Genomic DNA, 21,655 nt, shown 5'->3' on the forward strand with positions numbered 1-21,655 from the left:
GGGATATAAAGGGTGGGGGGAGAAAACAAACAAGCAGACTCTGAAAAATGAATGCCCCTAAGAGGCTGTCTGAGGGGAATTGTAAATCTTAGCCCCCTTCTGAGGAAGCAAAGTCTCCGAATTTCTTAGAAATTTCCCCCCTTGACACCAGGAGCATTGCAATGAATTAACTAGTTATCAACTGTTTGGTTGGAGAAACAGTTGCTGCCTGTGGCTGAGAGCGCAGAAACACGGTGTGCTGTCCGTTTTGTCTGAAGCTGAAGCCTGGATCCCAGGGTAGATCCCTCCTGCCAGCTGCCCCCGGGCTCCTCCCAGAGACGCTGGCTCTGCCGACCTGTCCCTCCCTCCGTGCAGCCTCCTCCACCGGCTCATGGGCAGCTCCCTCCATCCAAAGGGGAGCTGAGTTTGCAAGCTGACAGGGAATGCAAAGGGCTGGTGGTGCTGATGTCAGAGCCAGCAGACAGTTGTGATTGGATCTAATTAGACTTTGCAGCAGCAAATAGACAAGCTCCCTGCGTGATTGGCTTCAAAGTGGCTGGTGCCCAACAACTAGCAGAGGTGCCAAAGTAGAAGCCCTGCGTGCAGAGCCCAGACCAGGAGAGGCCGTGGGAGGAAGAGAGCGGAGCGTCCAGGCTGCCAGCGCACCTCGCCTTGGCGGTTCCTGGAGGTTGGCACTCACGCGCGGGCTCAGACCGCAGGCTTGCAGCCCGGAAACAAGTGACAGAGCAATTCTAGGCACAAGGAAGGCGGGAGACCGCGTGAGTGCTCAGTCGTAAAAAGTGAGCCCGCTCCCCGATTTGCAGAAGCAGAAGCATTTAGCAGAGGCGGCGGCAGCGGCAAGAACAGCAAAGGTGAAACTGGTTGAGAAAGGATTCCTGTCCTGCTCTACTTACCGAGTTTCAGCCATGGCATCGGTGTTGGGGACGAGCAGAGGGTCCGGAGGGCTGAGCAGTCAACTCAGATGCAAGTCTAAGAGGCGGCGGCGGAGGAGGTCCAAGAGGAAAGGTAAGGATCTGGTGGTCAGAGCGGAGCGCCTCCTGCTAACTCTCCTCTCTCTTCCGCGGTCCTCTGGTCTGTGGGCTTTGCCTGTTTCCAGCAGCTTCCCTTTGGGATACAGTGGGATGTCCGCGCGGGGCAGAGCGCTCAGGAGTTCAGACCTCTTTGTAAGTGGCAGGGTCGGGGGGCGCGGCTTTTGCCAGCCCACGCGGGACAGTGAACAGAGCAGCAGGCTCAGGAAAGCGTTCTCTGAGGGCAGGTGAGGAAGAGGAGCAGGCAGAGGAAGGGGCTGTTCTTTTTCCTGGAGGATGGTTCCCTCCCTGGCCACTCCAGGCCATCAGCCCTGCCTCTGACCCTCTCGGAGGCAATTTAGCCCATGGTGCCAAAGAAAACACTCACTTAAGCCAGCATTCCTAAAAACGAGGTGTGAGACCTCGTGCCAGCTTTTCCATCCAAATTGTCTCGGAGGAAGAAGTGGGCAAAACCCTGGCAGCCACCTCTCCAAATTGGCTGACACTTTCTACTGAGTTCGGTTCCCATTGTTTGTAAACACTAGGACCTATTGAGAGCGCCGGCTCCTTCCTCCTGGGGAAATAAGCAGAAATTAATCCAGGAAATACAAAGAGGCATCACGGCTTGTTGGTGGGGGGAAAATTGAAAAGCAGAGGAGGAGAAAGAGCCGCTGATGGCAGGTTACTACTGACACACTGTCATGTTGGTCCCTTGTTACTGATGGAGATCAGCTTCCCTGAAGTTAGCAGTTCATCTCCAGCCCAGGGCTGCCACAGAGCAGCCGATGTAAAATCAGCAATTGCTCCAACTGGAAAGGCGATGTTCTCAAATGCCAGCACAGCCTGTGCACATCTTGTAAGGATGAAAAGTCTCCCGCTGCTGCTGGTCCTTCCCAGATAGGAACTGGTTACAGACAGCTCCTTGGTAAGAGTCTGCAGGACAAAGTTCAGTTCTTAGCATCATTTGAAAGTGAGTTGACATTTTTTTAGGAAAGTGAATATAGAGCCCTAAAGAAAAGACACAACTAAAAGTTGGAAAGACACACGAAAACTTCTCAGGCTTTCCAGTTCTGCTGCTAAGGCAGGATGCATGGTTAGGGAGGGCTGAGGCAGTAAACGCTCTCCTGAGAATTTTCATCTTCTCAGTGGCCGAAGATAAGTTTGTGCCGGCTTTTCTCCTAACCCCTGTCAAACAGTCCCCGGGTCCTTCACAATTTCTTCCAATAACAGAAATTAGCCAGACAGTTTGAAGACATAATGACAATATCACATAGTCACTAATTAAAATCACATGTCAGGATGGCAGGAGCCCATAGACAACTTTCCTAAAAGATTTCAGAGCCTTTGGTTTCCAAACAGGGGTGATTTTATGATTCTAGTTTGACTGAGCTGATAAAATAAATATCAGCCATTCACTTTGTCATCTGAAATTTCATTTTGAAACAGATCTGCTAATGTTTTCCAAAAATCATGTGAACAAAAAGTGACAATGATATTGAAAAAATTACAGGATTCAATAATGAGAATAACTTTCAAGAGAGAAAAGGAGACATTCATTACCTTACAGACTTAAAGTGTTTAGGTTTTTCCATTTTTTTTTTGTTCAGCTTATTTAAATATTTCAAATTGAAGAGAATGGAGTAATATTTCACAATAAAACAATTTATAGAAATAAAATATATACTGATAGACATTAATGCCTTTCTCCAAATTCACTTTTTTTTTTGCTTTTGAATATTAGTCATGCTAGCTTAGGAAGCGTTCATTGGGGGAAAGAAAACCAAGAAACCCAGGGGAAGATTTTATTTACTAGAAACTTAACTGTAACAATTCCAAATAAAATTTTGATATGCAAAACTGCTACACCTTGGTTATTTTGAATATACCAAATCTCTTAATCCTCATAGCAAAAACTGGAGTGAGAAAGGGTAATAATTTCTATTATGCGGAGAGATATGTGTGGGGGTGAAATTTCCTGTGGCATATGCTGACTGCTAGCTTGTCAGGGAGGAGCATCAAATCGAACTACTAAACATTCACTTTTTAGAGAAAAGCTAACAATGTAAATGTATGTGATCAGTGTAAAAGAAAACATAACAATTACAGGGCACATTAAATGTTCTCTGTATTTTCCTTGGAATGGATCAGTTTATGTATAATTCCAAGTGATTACAGCTGCTGGGTTATTTTTTTCTCTTCTACTAGGACAACGGTGAATTTAAATTATGTTCTAATATTCATGAATCTTAACATCAGGAACTGAGTAGACTAGCCTCAGCTTTTAAGCCAATCAAGTATTATAACTCTATATTCACCCTCCTTTAAAATCCAGGTGTGTGTTGATGGAATTTTGGGAAGGCTGTGCAATAAGTAAGTCCTAACAAAAGCTACTGACTATGAGCACAGAGTAAGGGCTCTTTTTATAGGTAAATAAGGTAAGATAAATGTTAAAACTTTTTTGCCAGGGACATTTATTTCACCACTTATTCTGATGAACAGACTCATTTTGGAAGGAGCATTGTAACTTCCAGTTTCCCAGTGCTGGGAAATGCCGTCAGCTTTCTATAGGCATCCTCTAAAAGTGGCTTTGGTATTTTAATTACCTTTTTATTGTCAAAACAATTATGGGCTCTCAAATAAAAACTCTGTAGCTACAGCTTAAGTGTGGAGTCAATATCATACTTTTATTAATAAATATGATCCGTGGCCTCCGAAATGAAATATTTTCCAGTCTTAGATGTTTTTAGTCACATAGGAAGCAGTATAATCTTTAAAGATCAGAAAATATATGTACATGTAAATGTTACTAGCCAGAGCCTGCATTTTTCTCTTAGATAAACTTTAAAGGAGGCACCCAGAGTGAACCTTCGCCCACCCACCAGTTAATTCTCTTCAGTTATTTTATCAAGACCTGGCGGTTCAGATTTTACATCTTCTCTGCGTGGTATTTTTTAGTTCAAACTTTCTTTTAGAAATTATTATGAATGATTTATATTTTCTGTACAAATAAAATGTCAAAATTGGACCCTCGTGGGGGAGAAAAACAGACAGCTATAAAAATACAAGAGAAATCATCTAATTTTTACACATGTGGTTAAGAAAGTCCACTCGAATCCCATGTACCATGTGGGAGACACGCAGGTTTATTCTGCTTCATTTGCATTCGGAGACATTGACAAAACGCTGGAGGCATTGGTAGTTTATAGAGACTTAGCTTCTCCCCTCTCTCGCTGAACGCCCACAGATCTCTTTTCTCACGGAGAAACCTAGGAACTGCTCTTTACTTTACAGTTCTGGGTAGAATTATGCATAACCAAATCTGTGTTTTGTGGTCCTGTCAGAGTGGTCTGCGAGTGTTCAGAAAGAACTAAGCCTATGGACATTATAAAAGGTAAAGTGTGAGAGGCAACAGATTGATGAATCTCTCTCGCACATCGGTGTTTCTCCCCCTCCTTCCCTTCCCCTCGCCTGAAACATAAATAAATACACTCTTATTTTTAAAAGGTATATATATTAACCCACTAACAAAAGTAAAGATTTAAGGTTTTTTAAATTAGTATCTGCTCCAGTGGGCAGAATAAGAGGCAATATTGATCAAAACAGTGCAGTGCATAAAGAGAAAACATTTAAAATTTTATCAATTGATCTCTGAACCATTGGATTCCTTTAGGGTAAAAGCCTGAGGAATTTTGTAGGTGTATTTTTAATTATTAAGTAGTACATATATTTCGTTTCATATATTTTTGTTCTTTCTTTTATGAGTGTAGTTTTCCTAAAAGAAAATACACATTAGCGTGAAATGTATCCTGTAAATAACAAATGCATTTAACACTTGACTCATTAGTATACATAGTGTATAAAGTGACAGAAGCATCTGGACATTTTTTAGAAACACTCCTTTAATGCAAACATGTCTGGACATGGATTGAGAGCTAATACCAATGTAGCTGAAAGCATGGCAAAAACAGGAGGAGAGCGTTGTGAGGAAGGTGGCTCGCCCACGAAAACCAGGAGACAGACGAAACTTTGGAGAAGTATTGGAAATGCTGTATAAAAAATCACTTATAAGTCAGTCTAATTGAATCTGTGTATCGGCACATGACTTTTCTCTTTTTGAGGCATTTGGCAGCAAAATAAGTTAACTCTTGAAATTTAGATAGTGTTGCAGGGCGATCAGTTACACAGACTTTTAGAAAAGTGAAGATGAATTCTGGGAACACCAGTCCAAGGTGTAGCTCTATAGAAGTGAGCCGAGAGCCCCAGGACGGTGGGGGAACGGAGGGAGCTAAACGCTGTGAACCGTGCATAAAAAGCCGGCAAAAGGAACAGAATCAAGGAGGGCGGATGGATGACAGAGGCATGCTTGTTGTGAAACGAAGTCCCGTGAAAAGTTAATGAAATAGGAGAACGTGCCAAGGATGGAGGTGGAGAGGCCGTGCAGTTCCGCACCCCCTGCCATGCCGAACCAGCAAGCCTCCGTGGGCCAATGTGGGGACGCAGGTCTCGGCACCAGGGCCACGCAGCCCGCTCACCCCACTCCCCTCGCTCTCTGACAGCTCGGAGGAAGGGCTGGGTTTAGTGATAAAATTAAATTGATTAAACAGCCTGCCTTCATCTAATGATGCAGGGCTGGTTTTCTTTCGCTTTTTTAGACTTTGTATTTACCTCTGGTTTCTGGTGACGCGTGGAGTAGCAGTGTTTTGCGATTGCTTCAAGGGCATTAGATACAATGAGTGGACGTGAATTTAGAATAAAAAATATGAGATTCGTGTATCCAGGTCTAAATAGTGGTGATTTGGTTATTGCAGAAGTACGGTCCCAGAAGAGCGCTATGTAAGGAAATGCAGAATTAGGAAATTGAACTTTTCCTTTTTGAGGGGTGGGAAAATAGCTTGTGTTCTGAAAACATCCTATGTTAAATTTAAATATATCCATATGTGTCACATGTTTATTGCTGTGTATGTATATGTGTACACATACATACACAGCAAAGACAGTTAAAATATTTGAACCATTTTTATATCTGCTGCTCTTTTTTCTAAAATGCTAGAAAGTGGTCAGTGTTTTTGGAATATGAACAGTTTAGAGCAACTTATAAAACCAAAAATGATTACACTACTTTGTTCTTCATCATTTAAATAGACCCTGCATTGGTGAATTGGGCTCTTAGTCACTAACTACCAAACAAGATTTCTAAAAGGATATGTTTCCACATGGTAAGCAAGATTTTAAAAGCACTTATTACCACCATTTCAAAACTAAAAATAATAATAATGGGAATAAAGCAAGTGCCAGGTGAAATGTGAAAAGCACAGATGTCCTTCATAAGACATTCAAACTATTTAGTGTCAGCACTTCCCAGGTGACCACATATTACAAGGAAAAGCTACATAGCAATGCATAGCCTGAGTTATGGGGAAAAAAATAAGAGATTCATGTTGTTACATATCTGTAACTAGAGTGAACCTAAATTAATCTGTATCTTTTCAATTAAAGGTTTTTCCTCCACTGAAATACAGAAATACAGATTGTTAAATACTAGATTATGCAAAGAACATTGCTTATTCCTAGCTCTTAATATACTATAATTCACTTGACAATGTGCCCTTATCAAATAAAGGAACATTACTTTCAAAAAGAAGGAAAATGGGTCTGTGTAAATCTCAGTCCACATGTGAGTGTAACATGCCCCCATGAACCCTTAGAAACAGGAAAGGGAGAGGCATTTGGAAATTTAAAAATGCAAGTTCCTGTACTTGACTGCATAACACTCAGTGCTAAGACATCCCTATTTGGAAATCAACTTCTATTTACTTGATTATTTTATTTAAAAGGAGTGGGGGCTAAGGCATCTGACTTCTTGACTTTGTGTGATCAGCCACACAGCAAATGTGGCTCTCGGAGCCCTGAGTCTCCTGCTAATTTATGAGTGAATCTAATTTCCCAGGAAATGCATCAAAGAATTAGCAACCTAGGGGAGGATATGTTTGCTTTTTAAGAGGTCTGTAATTTTCCCCAAAATAAACCTGGCCACTTGCAAAAACGGAAGGTTTTTTTCTGAAGAATAATAAATATTTGGAAATAAGAGCTAATCAGAGTCCCTGCATCCTCTCCATACACTGTGGCTATTTAGTCATTTTTTAAATTCTAGTTACAGGTATTGAGAATGAAGGACCACTAAATAATTTCCCTTTGTTATTTTATTGATGGGAAGGAACACAATTAGTATCTGGTTTGGGGTAACAAAGTGTCTAGTAAATGTCATCTTTGTGTCATAAAATACATATATATGAATTCACTATGATCTCTTTTAAATGATGAAAATTGCCAATAGTTAATGTTAACACTTTCAAATCTCAAAACCTAGCAGATAGGTGATATAAATGTTATACTCACGTTAAAGAGGGGATTCCATGGTTATGAAACGGCACATCAGTGGAGCATTTACAGAAACAATGCAAAGGAGCATTTTGGCTTAAGACGGAACATATACTAAGGCTCAGGTGACTTGTAAATTTCAGAGCATTACTTCTGAATCCCTAAGAGATGAAAATTTAAAGGCTTTTTAAGGATGTGTACACTTAAAGTGACAGGGTTGAAGGGGGCCGATGGAATTGCTTCGACGCAGAGAAGGCCGTTAGGCTCTCGTGCTTGTGTAGCTGCTAGTGCACTTCCAACACGAATGCTCACCGTCGCTGGTCTGCAACAGAAGAGACCCAGCTCTGGCTCCACACCTGCGTGATCAGAGTATCCTGTGGATTAGAGGGAGAAGCCACCAGTGGAGACAAAGGGCAGAATAGGACAGGTATTATTTCTGAAGTGAACTACCTGTTCACTTGAACTAAAATCTGGTTATCTCCATCCCACTGAGCACTTTTGTAACGGTGCCCACAGAGAACTTATTTACAAGAAAGATCAAGGCTTCTTTCTGTTGCCATGACTTCACCATTTGGATAATAAATAAAACTCATCTTGCTCCGGATATATCAGTAAACCATCTTTCCTGGAGTTTCCACTCTATGAAGTAAATCTTAAACCTAAATGATAGCTCAACACTTCTAGGTGATTTGCACATAATAGAAAGTGTTTCTTTACTTGCCTCAACCAGGATGTGCATTCAGGAATTTTATAGATTTAATTAATCTTTGCTGCTCCATTTAGTTCCAATGAAACCTCCAATTCTTGTTTCCTACAGCCGACAGATGGAAGATCTGCCTCATCATTTTGTAATGTCTTTTGTGATTTCTCAAATATGTCTTCTCAAAGTGGTATTAAAACAGAATGGTGTTAACTCCATTCTCTGAAGCTGGGGAGCTGGTCACTACTGGAAAGCGCTCACCCAGTCAAATCCCTTTCAAGGTTAAAAAGAAACAGAACCGTGGGGGGGGTGCTGTTTCCAAGAAGCAGGACTTGAGAACCAGAATAGACTAGCTCAAAGCATACACCCAGGACACCAAATAATTGATTTACAAATTATTTTATCAGGCCAAGTCTGTCTGAAGTACACAGATTTCCTCTGTTGAAAATGAATGCAATATTTCCTAAAAAGTTTAATTGCTTTTGGAAAAGTGCAATTTAATAAACATGACAGAAACGTCAACAAAATAGATGTTGACCTCCTGTGCACCCAAGTCTGGCTGGGTTCACTCATCCCTGTCTATAACAGATGCTCTGCTCCCGTCTCGCTCAGAGCTGTGGAAATAGATGTGTCCTTAAAGGAAACACACGCTCTCTTTTTATTAGACTGCATTCTGACCTGAGAGTTGAAACAAAATGCACACAAGCTCATGTATTATCTGGCATGCACAACTTAAAAATAAAAAACTTGTATAAATTTGGGTAAGAGCAAAAAATATTCAAATTATGCTGTTTACTATTCCTTAAGATAAATAAAAACATACAGGGCCTAATTTAACCACAGACATGAAGATATTATATTTCTGCTTCAACTCTAAATATTTACACTGTAGATGGAATGTGTAAAGGACTATCCAGATTCTAACAGAATTCTAACAGAAAGTGATTTTTTCATTCAAAACATACAGTTCAAGGAGAATGTGTTTTTTTTAATCAGATGAGTCCATGCTGCTAATTTTCTTTCTGAAGAAGAAACAATTTTGAAATAAAAATCATTGCTACATTCTGGAGAAAAATACCAGAATAAACAGTAGCTTTTAAAAAAAAAAAAACAAACCTTGAAGACAGGGTAATGGGAAATATATGAACTTTGAGAGCCTTTGAAAGATATTGAACTAAGAAATACAGTTTTGATGTGCAGTTAATGTTATTCTAGTCCTAACACAGCTCCACCTTCAAGAACTACAGATGGAAAGCTGTTCAGCGCTGAGTGAAATTCAGGGAAACAATTACTCATCAAATATTTAAAATGACAAATTTATTCACTTTAGATCCAACACATTTGAGAGTTCATATATTTTTATGTTATTACTTGAGGTTTTATCCAATTATTTTAAGGAATAACTTTGGCTTTTATATGTAGATAATGAATGGAATTCAAGCCATTAATAATTACATGTGTGTGTGTTTTATAGATTTTTAAAATGTGCATACAACATATAGAGATGACAAATTCAGGCATTTATTAAAATAATGAAAACTGAAATATTAAAAGATTCTCTAACACTGGAACAGCAGAAGTCTAATATATACTTATTTTAGGGAAACATTTAAAAAATTATGTAAAAAAAATGTTTTTGGCCTAAACTTCTGAGAGCACAAATGCCTTAAGAAATACTGAAAAATGACCTTGGCTTATGGTAGTCCTTTTTGGTATTAAGGAAAACATTAATTGTAAAAGTTTAAAATTTTTCTTTAAATTTTCTCATAATTTACACACAGAAGGGAAATAAATGTTTTTTTGTCTTTGATATTAATAAAACATAATCTGTCCTCTTACGTCGTAAAACAACAGAGAAATAAAAACCATGGTGGTATGAACGGGTTTTAATTGGAGGAAGGGTGTAGGTGAGAGAGACAGAGACAGAGCACCAGAGAAGGGAAGAAGAGGGATCAATTCGGAAGTCTCCTCCTTCCTGTGCTCTGTTCAGAGTTCATTTATGTGCTCTGTATCTTCCAAACAGAAGGGGCTCTTGATTTAAAAGTGTAGGGCATGCAGAGAATAAACATCATGGATGGTAGGTAGAAAATAAACAGGGGGAGGTTAAGAACAGTGTGGGAAATGAAGAAGCCAAAGAACGTATATGTAGGACCCATGGACATGAACTAAAGTGGGGGAATGTGGGTGGGAGAGGGTGTGCAGGTAGAGGGGAATGAAGGGGGGACATAGGACAACTGTAATACCATAATCAATAAAATATGTTTTAAAAAATAAAGTGTAGGGCATTCTATCTAACTCTGATCTGTCTGCAGTTTTGCCTTAAACATTATATGTATATTCAGACAAGGACTGATTTGATGTGTGTAAATGCCATTTATTCATTTGCAAATACATCTCCTCAGGTGCCTGCTATGGGCTAAGCAAGCAGCTAAGGACAAAAAACATGAAAAAAAGTTAGCAGGATCCTTCCCTCTGAGCTTGGATTGCATATGTGGATACAGATATATGTAAAAACTTTGAGAATCCAGCACAGTATTAGATACTTAAGAAATTCTATTAAATACAAAATATTGTGATTTTTTTACAAAATTGAATTTCCATTGCATTTATTTTATTATTCCAGATGAAACTCCTGCATAAAAATTAAGTCATTAAACTATAAAATCCTCAAGATTTGAACACTTTATTTCCTCCACAGTGTCAGAACCTAAAGCTGCCCGATTAAAACCTATTGGAAAAATTGATTTCTCTTTTGAAATAAAAATTGCTTCAAGAAATGACCAGAACAATGTAGTAGAAAAGGACACTTTCTAAAGAGAGTATATACAGATCCTATGAGCTGTAGAAGTTGACATAAGGAACACACAGTGTGGGGACATACATGGGGATGATGACAACACAGGACAAATGTGGCTTCTCTAGTTCTTGTTTTGCAGAATTGTCTGCAGGTCCGACGGGCAGGCGTTGCTGAGTGTGTGCAGTGACTGCCTCACGATGGGGGCCCTGGTAAGATATGTGCTCCCAGAAACGAGCACAGGGGCACCACATTGTAACCGTCAATAAACCACTGCTATAGAATTATCAGACATAGATGGCAGATTTATAAAGGACACTGTCTGGTATATCTTTAAGTCATTGCCATATGAAGTTGGATTTATTCATTCAACAAGCATTGATGGAACACCTTTATGTGTCAGCCACAGTGCTAACTGGCAGTGATAAAGCAGTAAAGAAAGCTCTCAAAATGTTCTTTGAAAGAGCCAGAAAGCATATCTCAACTTGGCTCTGGATTCTCTGCTGTCCATGTGGAAGAGACAGTTTACAAAGCCTCTTTCAGAAGGTTCTGGAGGCACACTTTTGTTTTCCAAACTGACCACAACAATAGTTGGGGCACTCATGGAAAGTGGATGGATGAGATGAAACATGCAGACTCAGACAAATCCCACAGAAGCTGCTCAGGGAGCAGCCCTTTGGAGCCTGGTGACCCTCACCTTGACCCTGGCAAATTCTTCTCAGCCTCATTCTCCTGAGCCTCCCGCTTGGGCATGCAGGCATGCCTTCTCTTGCCTGGTGTGCCCACCTTGTCTTGAATCCTCCACATCTGTAACTGGTGTTGCACTCCTCCTTCTAGAAAAGTCCAGGCACTGCCCAAATACTCAGCCACCATCTTGCTTCCTGGTTCACAAACATTCACCTCCCTCTTCATTGCCAAGGACAAGCATTGTGTTGGTCTATGTAATACAAAACTCTAGCACCAGGCAAAGAAAAGTAAGTAAACGTAGCATCTAACTTGTGACATAGCTTGACGTTCTTTACAACCTGGAACAGCAATGTCTGCCTAGACGTCATGGAAACTAGGACATAAAGTGGCATGTTCATTCAATGTATGGACACAGGATACTTCATGAAAAAGATGAAAGTCACTGAACTTCTCCCTGTGTCTATGTAGATAGCACGTTTCTTGCTCTTTCCTAATTCTTACCTATTAGGCCTATTAGACAACTTTAAAATAATATTTCTCTCTCTTTTTCTCTCTCCCTCTCTGCCTCCCTCTCCCCCTCTGTCTCCATCTACCTCATGTACATTGAGCAGGACATATGTAGAACCCACACCAAGTGTGCAGCACTAAAACATAAAATTTTTGGTGCATATGACTTACTTGGTCTACTCACTTTGGCAGCATTGACATTGGCTATAACCAGTAGGTCTAAATAATTATCTGTAGTTACACTTAGGAATGTTTCCAAACTTGACCATCAGGGAAACAATAAAAGTAAGAGTCGATAAAATTGAAACCATGCAATGAATTAAATGCTTCATACCATTTGTATATATTCATGCATAATACCTTACAAATTCTAGAAGCAGGAACCTGCCATCAGCATTGTTACTTCTTCACTAGGACTGTTTTATCCTTAATCCACATGGTTAAAGAAACCATCTTCCCTCTATACTCATCTAGACTGTCCTTCTTTTGCTGTTCAGTCTGAGTTAGCCTTTAAAGTGTTTCCCAAGATGGCCTTGACTGTGACTTTCTACTCTGAAATGTAACTTCCTTATATCAGGGTTCTTACTACTAATGTCAAAAACAGCCTCTATATCTGAAAATTGTCAAATTTCAGGTGCAGATGCAGAGACAGTATCTTCTGTATTTGAAACAGGTTCCTTCCCCTCAGAGCTCTCTCATGGTCTTGCCCTGAGAGTGCCATCTGGTCTTTGGTGTGTTCTTTAGGATTTGGAAGGAATGCTACATGGTTTATCCTTCTGTGGTTTTGCAGGAAGAGATGACTTTCTAGTTTAGGTTGATGTCAAAAACAAACCCCAGAGCTGATGGAGAAAAAATATATAGGGCATTATATGGCATTTCCCATGTGACATCCCTGGACACTCTGGTCCAGGGACGGGGGACATAGAGTTTACTTTATATCACAAAGTGTGTGAATGAAACAATTAGGGGACCAGAAGTGTCTATTTTTCAGAGTGTTGGCCTCACCCAAAAGGCTAACAAACACAAGGAGGACAAACTCTAACACGGTCGTGTAGTTGAGACTGACTCTGCTTCAGTGTTCCCAAAAAGCTTCTCTTGATTAGTCAAGTGCAAACCAGCAATGCTGAGGCCACTCAACTGACTGCCCATTTGGCCACAGGCAAATAAAACTGAAATCTCAGTGACTAAAATGTATTGAGCCCTTACCCTGTTCTACTCCTGAAATTTGTCTTTGGTACACCATGTGTTTATCTATAAACCAGGAACAGTACTTGAATTATAAGATTATGACGTATCTTTTCAGATATATTTCATGTACATGTATAAACATATATATTCAGACAGGAAATAACAGAATCTCATATTTAGCTGACTTATAGATAAACTTGTAAGGTTAAATTCCGAATAGGAGAGGTTTTTGCCTTTATTCGTCTAGGTTAACCATACAAAAAGTCTAGACAGACAGCGTATTAGTCTGCTTGGGTGGCCGTAACAAAGTACCCCAGACTGGGCAATATAAGCAATGGAAATTCATTGTCTCGCAGTTCTGGAGGCTGGAAGCTGAGATCAAGATGTGGCAGGGTTGGATTCGCCTGAGGCCTCTCTGCTGGGTGTAGATGGTTGTCTCCTGCTTGTGTCTGCACATGGTGGTCCCTCTGTGTGTCTGTGTGCTGATCTTCCCTCATGAGGACACCAATCAGATTGGATTAGGGTTACCCCAGCAACCCCATTTTAACCTACTCACAAATTTAAAGATCCCGTCTCCAAGTATAGTTACATTCTGAAGTCCTGGGGGTTGGGAATTCAGCATATGAACTTGGGAGCAGGGAGACACATTCAGCTCACAATAGACAAAAAAGCAAAGTTCTATTCACCTTTAGAGACATTTCTTAAAAATGAAAGCTTGCTGTTAGGTTATGTCCTCTTTCCAGATATATCATCTCTACTTAATAACAGCCAGAAAACTCACAAGTTTCACTTTCATCACCATAATATCTCTAGTATATAAACCATAGTATCTCTAGTGGATGAGAAATACTTATAGAATTGGACTAGCGTCACATTTGAATAATGTCCAGAAATTTTTTCTTTATCATTTTGTCACGAACATTGCTATCTAATGGCGTGAAATCACGTGAATTTTGTTGTATTTTGGTTTCCTCTTGTCCCAATCCTCTGAAGATCCCCATTTCTAGTTAAATCAGCGTGAGCTGTGATGATTCTAAGAAGGGTTCCTTTCCATGGTATAAATGGTGTAAGGACCACTTCCACCTCCCTGGTCTTTTTCCGACTGAAATAAAATTAGCCATGTACTTTTCTTATTGGGAAGAAAAAAGATCCTAGGACAATATTAACTTAACATCTCTACCCTTACGGACAAAGGTAAAGAGACCGAAAGATATCAATGGCCACTTTGAAGGCGGGATAGTCCTCTGGTCTTCAAACAGATGTTTTGGGTAAGAAGGACCCATCATCCTGGTATGGAATTGAACACACGGGTACAGAAAGGCTATCATGAGAGTATGGGACCCTGGAAGGAGGGTCTTTCAAGGTGAGGGTGCACAGAAGAAAGAGTAAGTGTTCTCTGGGCAATGTGGAGTTCGCTGCCACTGAAGGGACACCCGTAGAAACATACCAAAAGATGTGACCAATGCCTGCAAAGCTATGATGTGAAACCAGGATTCAGAAGGGCTCATAGGAAAGTCTGGGCTTCCCATTCTCAGGAATATGATAAATAGGGTGAGAACAGCTCATAATATCTGAATGAGAATACATGTGTATCTTATATGAATATATGTATGTAGTTATGATTATGTACATATATGTGCATATTTATATGTCTGTATACAGGGTCTGGCACAAACAACTCACCTTTTTCATTACTAACCCTTTCATTACAAAATCATAAGCATGTAATTTTTAACACAACAATATCACAGTCAAACGCACCATGTGACATTTTAGGTGAAATGTTCCAATTAAAACTATAAATTATTACACCCACCTTATTACCCTACCAACCACACTCAAGCAGGCATTACCTCTGCTGGACCCTGCATATCTTTCATTGTGCTTTCATTTGTTTAATTAGCATCAGTAACACAGTTTTCTGATTCAAAGTCTAAATAAATTTTAGACTGTGGAATCAACTCAGACATTCAATGTATTCATTTTTCAGATATCTACATAATGTATATTGAACTCCAAAGTAAATATTCATTATTGTACAAGTCAAAATATTTAAGAATTACCCTGTCTGGTATGGCTCAGTGGGTTGAGTGCTGGCCTGCAAACCAAAAGGTCACTGGTTCAATTCCCAGTCAAGCCAATGCCTGAGTTGCAGGCCAGGTCCCCAATGAGGGGCACCTGAGAGGCAACCACACATTAAAGTTTTTCTCCCTTTCTTTCTCCCTCCCTTCCTTTCTCTCTAAAAATAAATAAAGTCTTTTAAAAACATTTAAAAATATTTAAGAACTACTATGAATTAAAATCATAGGTGAGGAAATTTTTCATTCTATTTCTCATTAAACAAGTAGAAAAAATAGCGTGCTGCTGTGCTATATATACACAGCACCTACACAGACAACACCATCCACAGAAAGTCTATATGAGCCCATGAATTCTTGTGATATTCAAATTAGTTAACATTTTGCAATGAAAATAAAACTTATTACTCATTCAGTAAAATCCTGGAACTAAATTCAAATGTTATAAAATGTTCTCTTCAGATTTAAATACACTTTTTTGGTTGTGCATCTGGATATAAAATGAAAACATTTGTATGACCTTGTATGTGTCTCTGTGTGTTTGTGTACAGGATATTTCTCATCCACTTTCATGCATAAATAACTTTAATGTTCCAATTTCCTAGATTAAACCAGCTTAGGTTTTGTGCTGGCAATACAAAGTCAAAATCAAGTTGAAGCCACAGGTAAACATGTAGTTCTGCTTAAATCACTGAGTAAATAATGAAAAGTGGATTACAGAAACAAATTTGGGTTGAGAAAAGTCAAACAGGACATCTGAAGTCACCATATGATGATGATCCTGGAATTGTCAACGTTAAAACAAAACAGTTAAATAACGAGACCCTCTTGAGAAAACACTCTGTGCTCCCAAACAGAACAAAGGGGTATTAATGGTAAGGAGAAGATATGCAACTCATTGCACACAAATTGACTAAAATTGCTCTTCCCATCTGTTCAAAATCTTCTTTATAAAATCATTTTACATAAACACTCACAGATAGGATTTCCAAGTTTTTTAAAATTCCTTTGTAAACAAATCACTGATTCTCAATGACATTTTGTTTATAACAGGCCAGTGAATCCCAGCCCAATAGGTCCAGAGAGGGTCCCTTGGGCCACTGCACTTAGAGAAGAGAGTGAACCGAGCAGATTTCTTTAGACCCCTCCTGCTCGGTTTTATAGACTGAAGGAAGCTCCAGACCCAGAGCTGGAACAAGGGAAGATCTGCGAGTGGATCAAAATACAAATTCCATCCCCTACATCCCGATGGAAAGAAGCCGGTGACCCAGAGCCAGGTCTAATGTGGGTGCAACGTTTCAACATTATACATGGGATTCAGGGTTGCATATGGTAGTGAGGATGTCCTGCTTAAGTGGACTTTTGTGAACTTCCCTGCTGATAGAATAATAATGGATGAAAATTTTTTTTGTATAAATGTCTTCTAACTCCCTGTTTATTTATAGTAGAAATTGTTCCTAACCAGAGTGACTTAAAAGTGTGTGTTTGTGCAATTGTGTGCCTTTGCACTCCATGTTACAAGTATAGAAACAGCAGAACCAGGGCACATAGTATAAATATAATCTTTCCAGAAAAAAAAATGCACAGGCAAATTTAGAAAATACTCTGATATTAAGCTTATGTTATTAAGGCTTATTTTTAATACTTGCTCTTTCTGAATTCTTTTATATCATCATTAACATACACTTGGTCTTAAAATACACAGTAAACTTACATCTCTTGCAATATTTTGCTTCATTTCCTTCGTTGCCTTATTTTTAAGTAACTTTAATTCTTTATACAAGCTGAATAATAATGAATCAATTGCTGTGTTGGTTAGTCTTTCTGCTGAGGTAAGTCCTGCCAACCCAACAAGGTTGAATCTTGGTTGAAAATTAGATTCATTTATTAAACCCCCCCTTTCTTTCATTTGAGCAAGTGCTGATTTCACTTTCAGTATTGATCATTGTATTCCTTATAAAGTTTTACAATGGTATTGTATTTTTTGAATCATTTGCATCGAAGCAATGGGAAGATCAAATAGTGTTCAATGTAGATGCATTTAAAGAAAAGTAATGGATGCCTTGGCTTAAACTTTTTGATAACTTTGCAGGTAGAACCATGTGTACTAAATCAAGTACTGAATCAAGTGTCACCAACATAGCCAGGCACATTGCAAGTTTATAAAAGTCACCCTGGCTAGGTGGCTCAGTGTCTGGAGCATTCTCACATACATCTAAAGGTTGCAGGTTGGATCCCTGGTTGATGTCTCTCTCTCTCTCTCTCTCTCTCTCTCTGTCTCTCTCTCTCTCTCTGTCCTTCCCTTCCTCTCTTTCTAAAAATCAGTAGACATAAGCTTGGGTGAGCAAAAATAAAAGAACAATAAATAAGCTGTTCATTTCCTTGTCTGTTGTACTACTTCCTTTTTTCACTGTTCTATTCGTTTCTGCCCCAATTTTTGCTCTAAGTGGACTGTCAGGCCTTCACTAGTTGTTTCTTAACGATGGTGATCACATGCTCAGAGAGTGCAGTAACCTGTAGTGGGAGATTAATTAGAAATAATGCCCCATTCCACTCCATATGAATCCTGATTTAGATAGTTAATCATACAGTCACATGCCTCATAACGTGTGAAACAAAACTAAATACACGTATTATTATTTCAATAAATATTCAAACCCCCCTGAAGACATTTTTTCTCCTTTGTTATGTTTTCCTAAGCTATGTTATATTTGTGGGATTAATGTTTCTGTTTTATACTTTTCTAATTTTCATTAAAATATAATACAGCATTTAATCTTTTTTAACATTTTTCCCATGCCCCCTGGAATCAGCTTGAAGCCACCCTTGGCCTGCATCTATACTGGGAGAGCCTGCAAACGTTTCTGAGACAGGCTCCCACAGTGGGATGTAAGGGGGAAGCCAGCGCAGTGCGCCAGGGCTCTGGGGGAGAGAGGAGCTGCCTGCTGGAAAGGCAGACACAGCAGGCTGCTGAGCAGCCCACAGGCATCCCAGCACAGCCTTGCCCACCCGGCCGCCCACGCACAACCTGATGCGAAAGGCTCCGGTGACTGGACTTAGACCCCACTCTATATACATGCTGATATAGTGTCTGCCCTCAAGTCCCCGAGCAATGAGGCCAATCTGTGCCTGCAAATGAGAAGTGCTCAGATTTTCCAAATGCAAAACCAAGACCAAAGCAACGCAAAGGCACAACCAAACCCAGGCACAGTCGCGGGGAATGTTGCTTCGTAAAACCTGTGCAGTGAGGCCCTGTTTCCTATCCTATAAGAAAAGAGAAAGGGCATGAATAGAATAGAATAACAAAACACACTTGTTGGAGTATTTTAGGAATGTTCTCAATCCATATGTCCCGATATGAATTAAGGAGGCATAGATATTTCTCACCATTATCCAAGGTATGTGTGAACTTAAAGGTTATTTTCTAGACTTTCTAAATATAGTTAGCATTTTATAGAAATATTCTGTACACTAGATCCTTGATATCTGTAAGAGATACATACTCAGAGATTTATGAATCCTAAATCTGGTCATTTCTCCTATGGAATGGAGTGCAATGCAGTGAGGAAAAATTCCCAAATGCAGTTCTGTGCAACAATGCATCTATGCAAGATGCATTTTATTTTTTGTTTGTTTTTAATTTGGGGATGTTGTCATATATTTAAATATAACAAATTGTTTTATTACAAGGCTTCTTGGAGCCAGCACATATCAATAACACACAAGGCAAGGAGAAGCATACAGCATTTTCCAAACTTATTTCAACCTTAAACAACTTTGGGGGGAAGAACACATTAATACTTCTCTTAACATGAGCCTTCACTAAAATAAGGTTTAGGAAATGCCCCCAAAATTGAGTATCACCGAACATTTTCACTGGCTTCTTCACAACAGGATCTGCTACTAAGTAATCTATTACAACTTTGAATTCATCTTAGACTTCTATTTTCTTCCTAAGAACTGTAATATTTTCAGAACTTTTAACACCTTTAATATTGCCCTCCTACCATATTGGACAAGTGCTGATCAGGTTTAGGGTTATTTTCCATTTTCTGTTCAGAATTAAGGGGGAAACCAGAATGGAGGTCAGCTTGTCCCTGAAGCCCGGAAAGTGGAACTTATGTGTCCCCTGGAAAAGGATACAGCACCAGAGAGATGGGTATGGAGGGGCTTCTGCAAAGCCTAACTCACAGCTCACATTCCTTGGTGGACACGTCATTGCCCAGGAAAGTGACCAGAGGTTGGCCCAGCAGCTGGGGAAGAGGGGGCAGCGGAGGCATCCAGCCTGGTTGTCCCAACAGTTATGGGACCATCCCAAGCACCTGCTTCTTTCCTCAGCTTCTCCAACCTCTGTCCACTTTAGGAGTCTTCTCTGATTTCTGATAGGTACTTTTTTTGCTTAAAACTAGTGGGTTTAATTTCAACTGCTTATGCATCAGAAAAGCTTGGGTTTTTTTTTCAGAACCTTTTAAAAATAATAGGACAGGGCAAAAGTGGAACATGAACTAACTGCAGAGAAATCAGTGTTGGGTCATGGGTTGGGTCACCCACCAGCTCAGATATTTCACTTCTGTCCTGCAGTTTGTGTGTCATGATTCCTTCCCATTACTACCTTTCCTAGAGGGGCCCATTTTCTTCCACAATTTAAAAAAGAACTACATTACTACATGTATTACTACATTACTACATGTATTATGAAATAATCTTGAAAGTTTCTCAATCAGTTAACCAAAATCTATTATTCATACAGTAAAATAGACTCTAAAAATGAATTTAGTGGCTTCTGTTTTAGTCCTCGACCTTCCTTACTTCCAGAAATATTGTATAATGAGAACAAAAGGCAGATACAGTGATACTTGGCCAATTGAAATACACTTCCAAATTAAATTTAAAATTTTTGAGACATAACATGACTACCGAGCGTTAAAGCACTGAGCTTCCTGGCAGCCAAAACAAAAAGGGAAACACAGCGAGTTAGAGACATCTTGCTTTCTAATAAGAGCAGTCAAACCACAGGAAGGAAAAAAATTAGGTGATTTGACTCAGGAAAATATAAGAGCGGATGTAACTAATTGGATATTATGGTTATAAAAGAAACTCATTAGCTTTCAATGAAGCATCTGGTTTTTAAGTAGCTGGTTCTGATGGACTGTTCTGTCAAAGCCAGCTTTAAAATGCGTACCCAGGTGGCTGAAGAAGCTCATGGTCTTCTTGGGGTCATTTCATACCGTTCAGGCTGCCATGGTCATGTCAAGACCATAAAGGTAGGTACGCATCTTCCTGTGGCAGGAGGGTACGTATCCAATAGAATAAAAGCCTGTTAAGATTATTTAAATGCAAAATGTGAGAGGTGGGTTAGGATCCAGACCTAGATTTTACCTAGGTTGAAGGCTGAATTGAAGGATGCCATTTTGTATTTTGAATGTATGCGCAGATTGTGAAATTCATTAAATGGGTGTTGATGGAAACTAAATGGGTACCCAGGAAACTAGAATTAACCAATGAATTAAAGGTTCCATGCAGATTAGAAATGCTTGTTAGATGAATTATTTTAGCTTTGGTGTTTAGTAAATGAAACTAAGATTAGCAATTAGCTTTTTAAAAATTGTGTCTCAATTATGCTTGTTCCTCATGTTGGCCAGCTTCTAGACTGAGATGCTCACAGCACAGTTTATGGAAGCTCTTCGCAGTGTCAATCATAAACTGAACCTAAATCCTGCAATCTTCCTTCTTTTTTAAGAAAAGTTGACCCAGGAGACTGACCTCTAATGCTTTCAAATCCTGGCCTCCAATTTTATAGAGAAACTGCTTAATTTTTCTCTTTTTAACCACCATTTGGACCCTGATTCAAACTTGTATTATAGTTCTCTTTCTATAATGCCTGCTTATCCTGTGTCACCTAACTTAGCTTTCTCTATTTCCTATGGAAGCAAGTAAATATAGTATATTGATAATTAGTTCAGAAGTGACAAAGAGCATGCCTTTTATTTCTTCCTGCTCCCCATGAGATCTGAAACATAGCTAACCTATAGTAGATGTTCGGTTGACAAGAAGATGGAATTCTGGTCCACATCTTTGTAGAATAGATTTCTGCACATAAGATGCTTAGGCTGACCTACAATCTATTTACATGGCACCACCTATAATGTTTAATTTCCTTTTTTTGGCTGAACCAAGCATTTTGGGCCTTAAAAATATCTCTAGAGCCAACTAGAAACCTGAGACAAATTGTGTATCACCATCTCTCTGTGAATCTGCATTTCTATGTCTGTATTCATCATGTCTAAGCAACCTACCCTTCCACCAGGCTCTGTGC

The 21,655-nt window shown here is 39.5% G+C and overlaps 1 protein-coding gene across 1 annotated transcript in view; it reads left to right on the forward strand.

The window, feature by feature from the left end:
* The first annotated feature begins 549 nt into the window (after window positions 1-549).
* ADARB2 (adenosine deaminase RNA specific B2 (inactive)) overlaps window positions 550-21,655 on the forward strand; it is a 454,763-nt gene continuing 433,657 nt past the window's right edge. Inside the window, exon 1 of the mRNA XM_037031882.1 lies at window positions 550-1,005. Coding sequence (XP_036887777.1) covers window positions 906-1,005 — 100 coding nt within the window. The 5' untranslated portion in view covers window positions 550-905. The remainder of the gene's footprint in view (window positions 1,006-21,655) is intronic.

Source organism: Sturnira hondurensis, unplaced genomic scaffold (genome assembly GCF_014824575.4).
Source record: "Sturnira hondurensis isolate 20B ecotype Veracruz unplaced genomic scaffold, ASM1482457v3 Scaffold0021214, whole genome shotgun sequence".
Lineage (NCBI taxonomy): Eukaryota > Metazoa > Chordata > Mammalia > Chiroptera > Phyllostomidae > Sturnira > Sturnira hondurensis.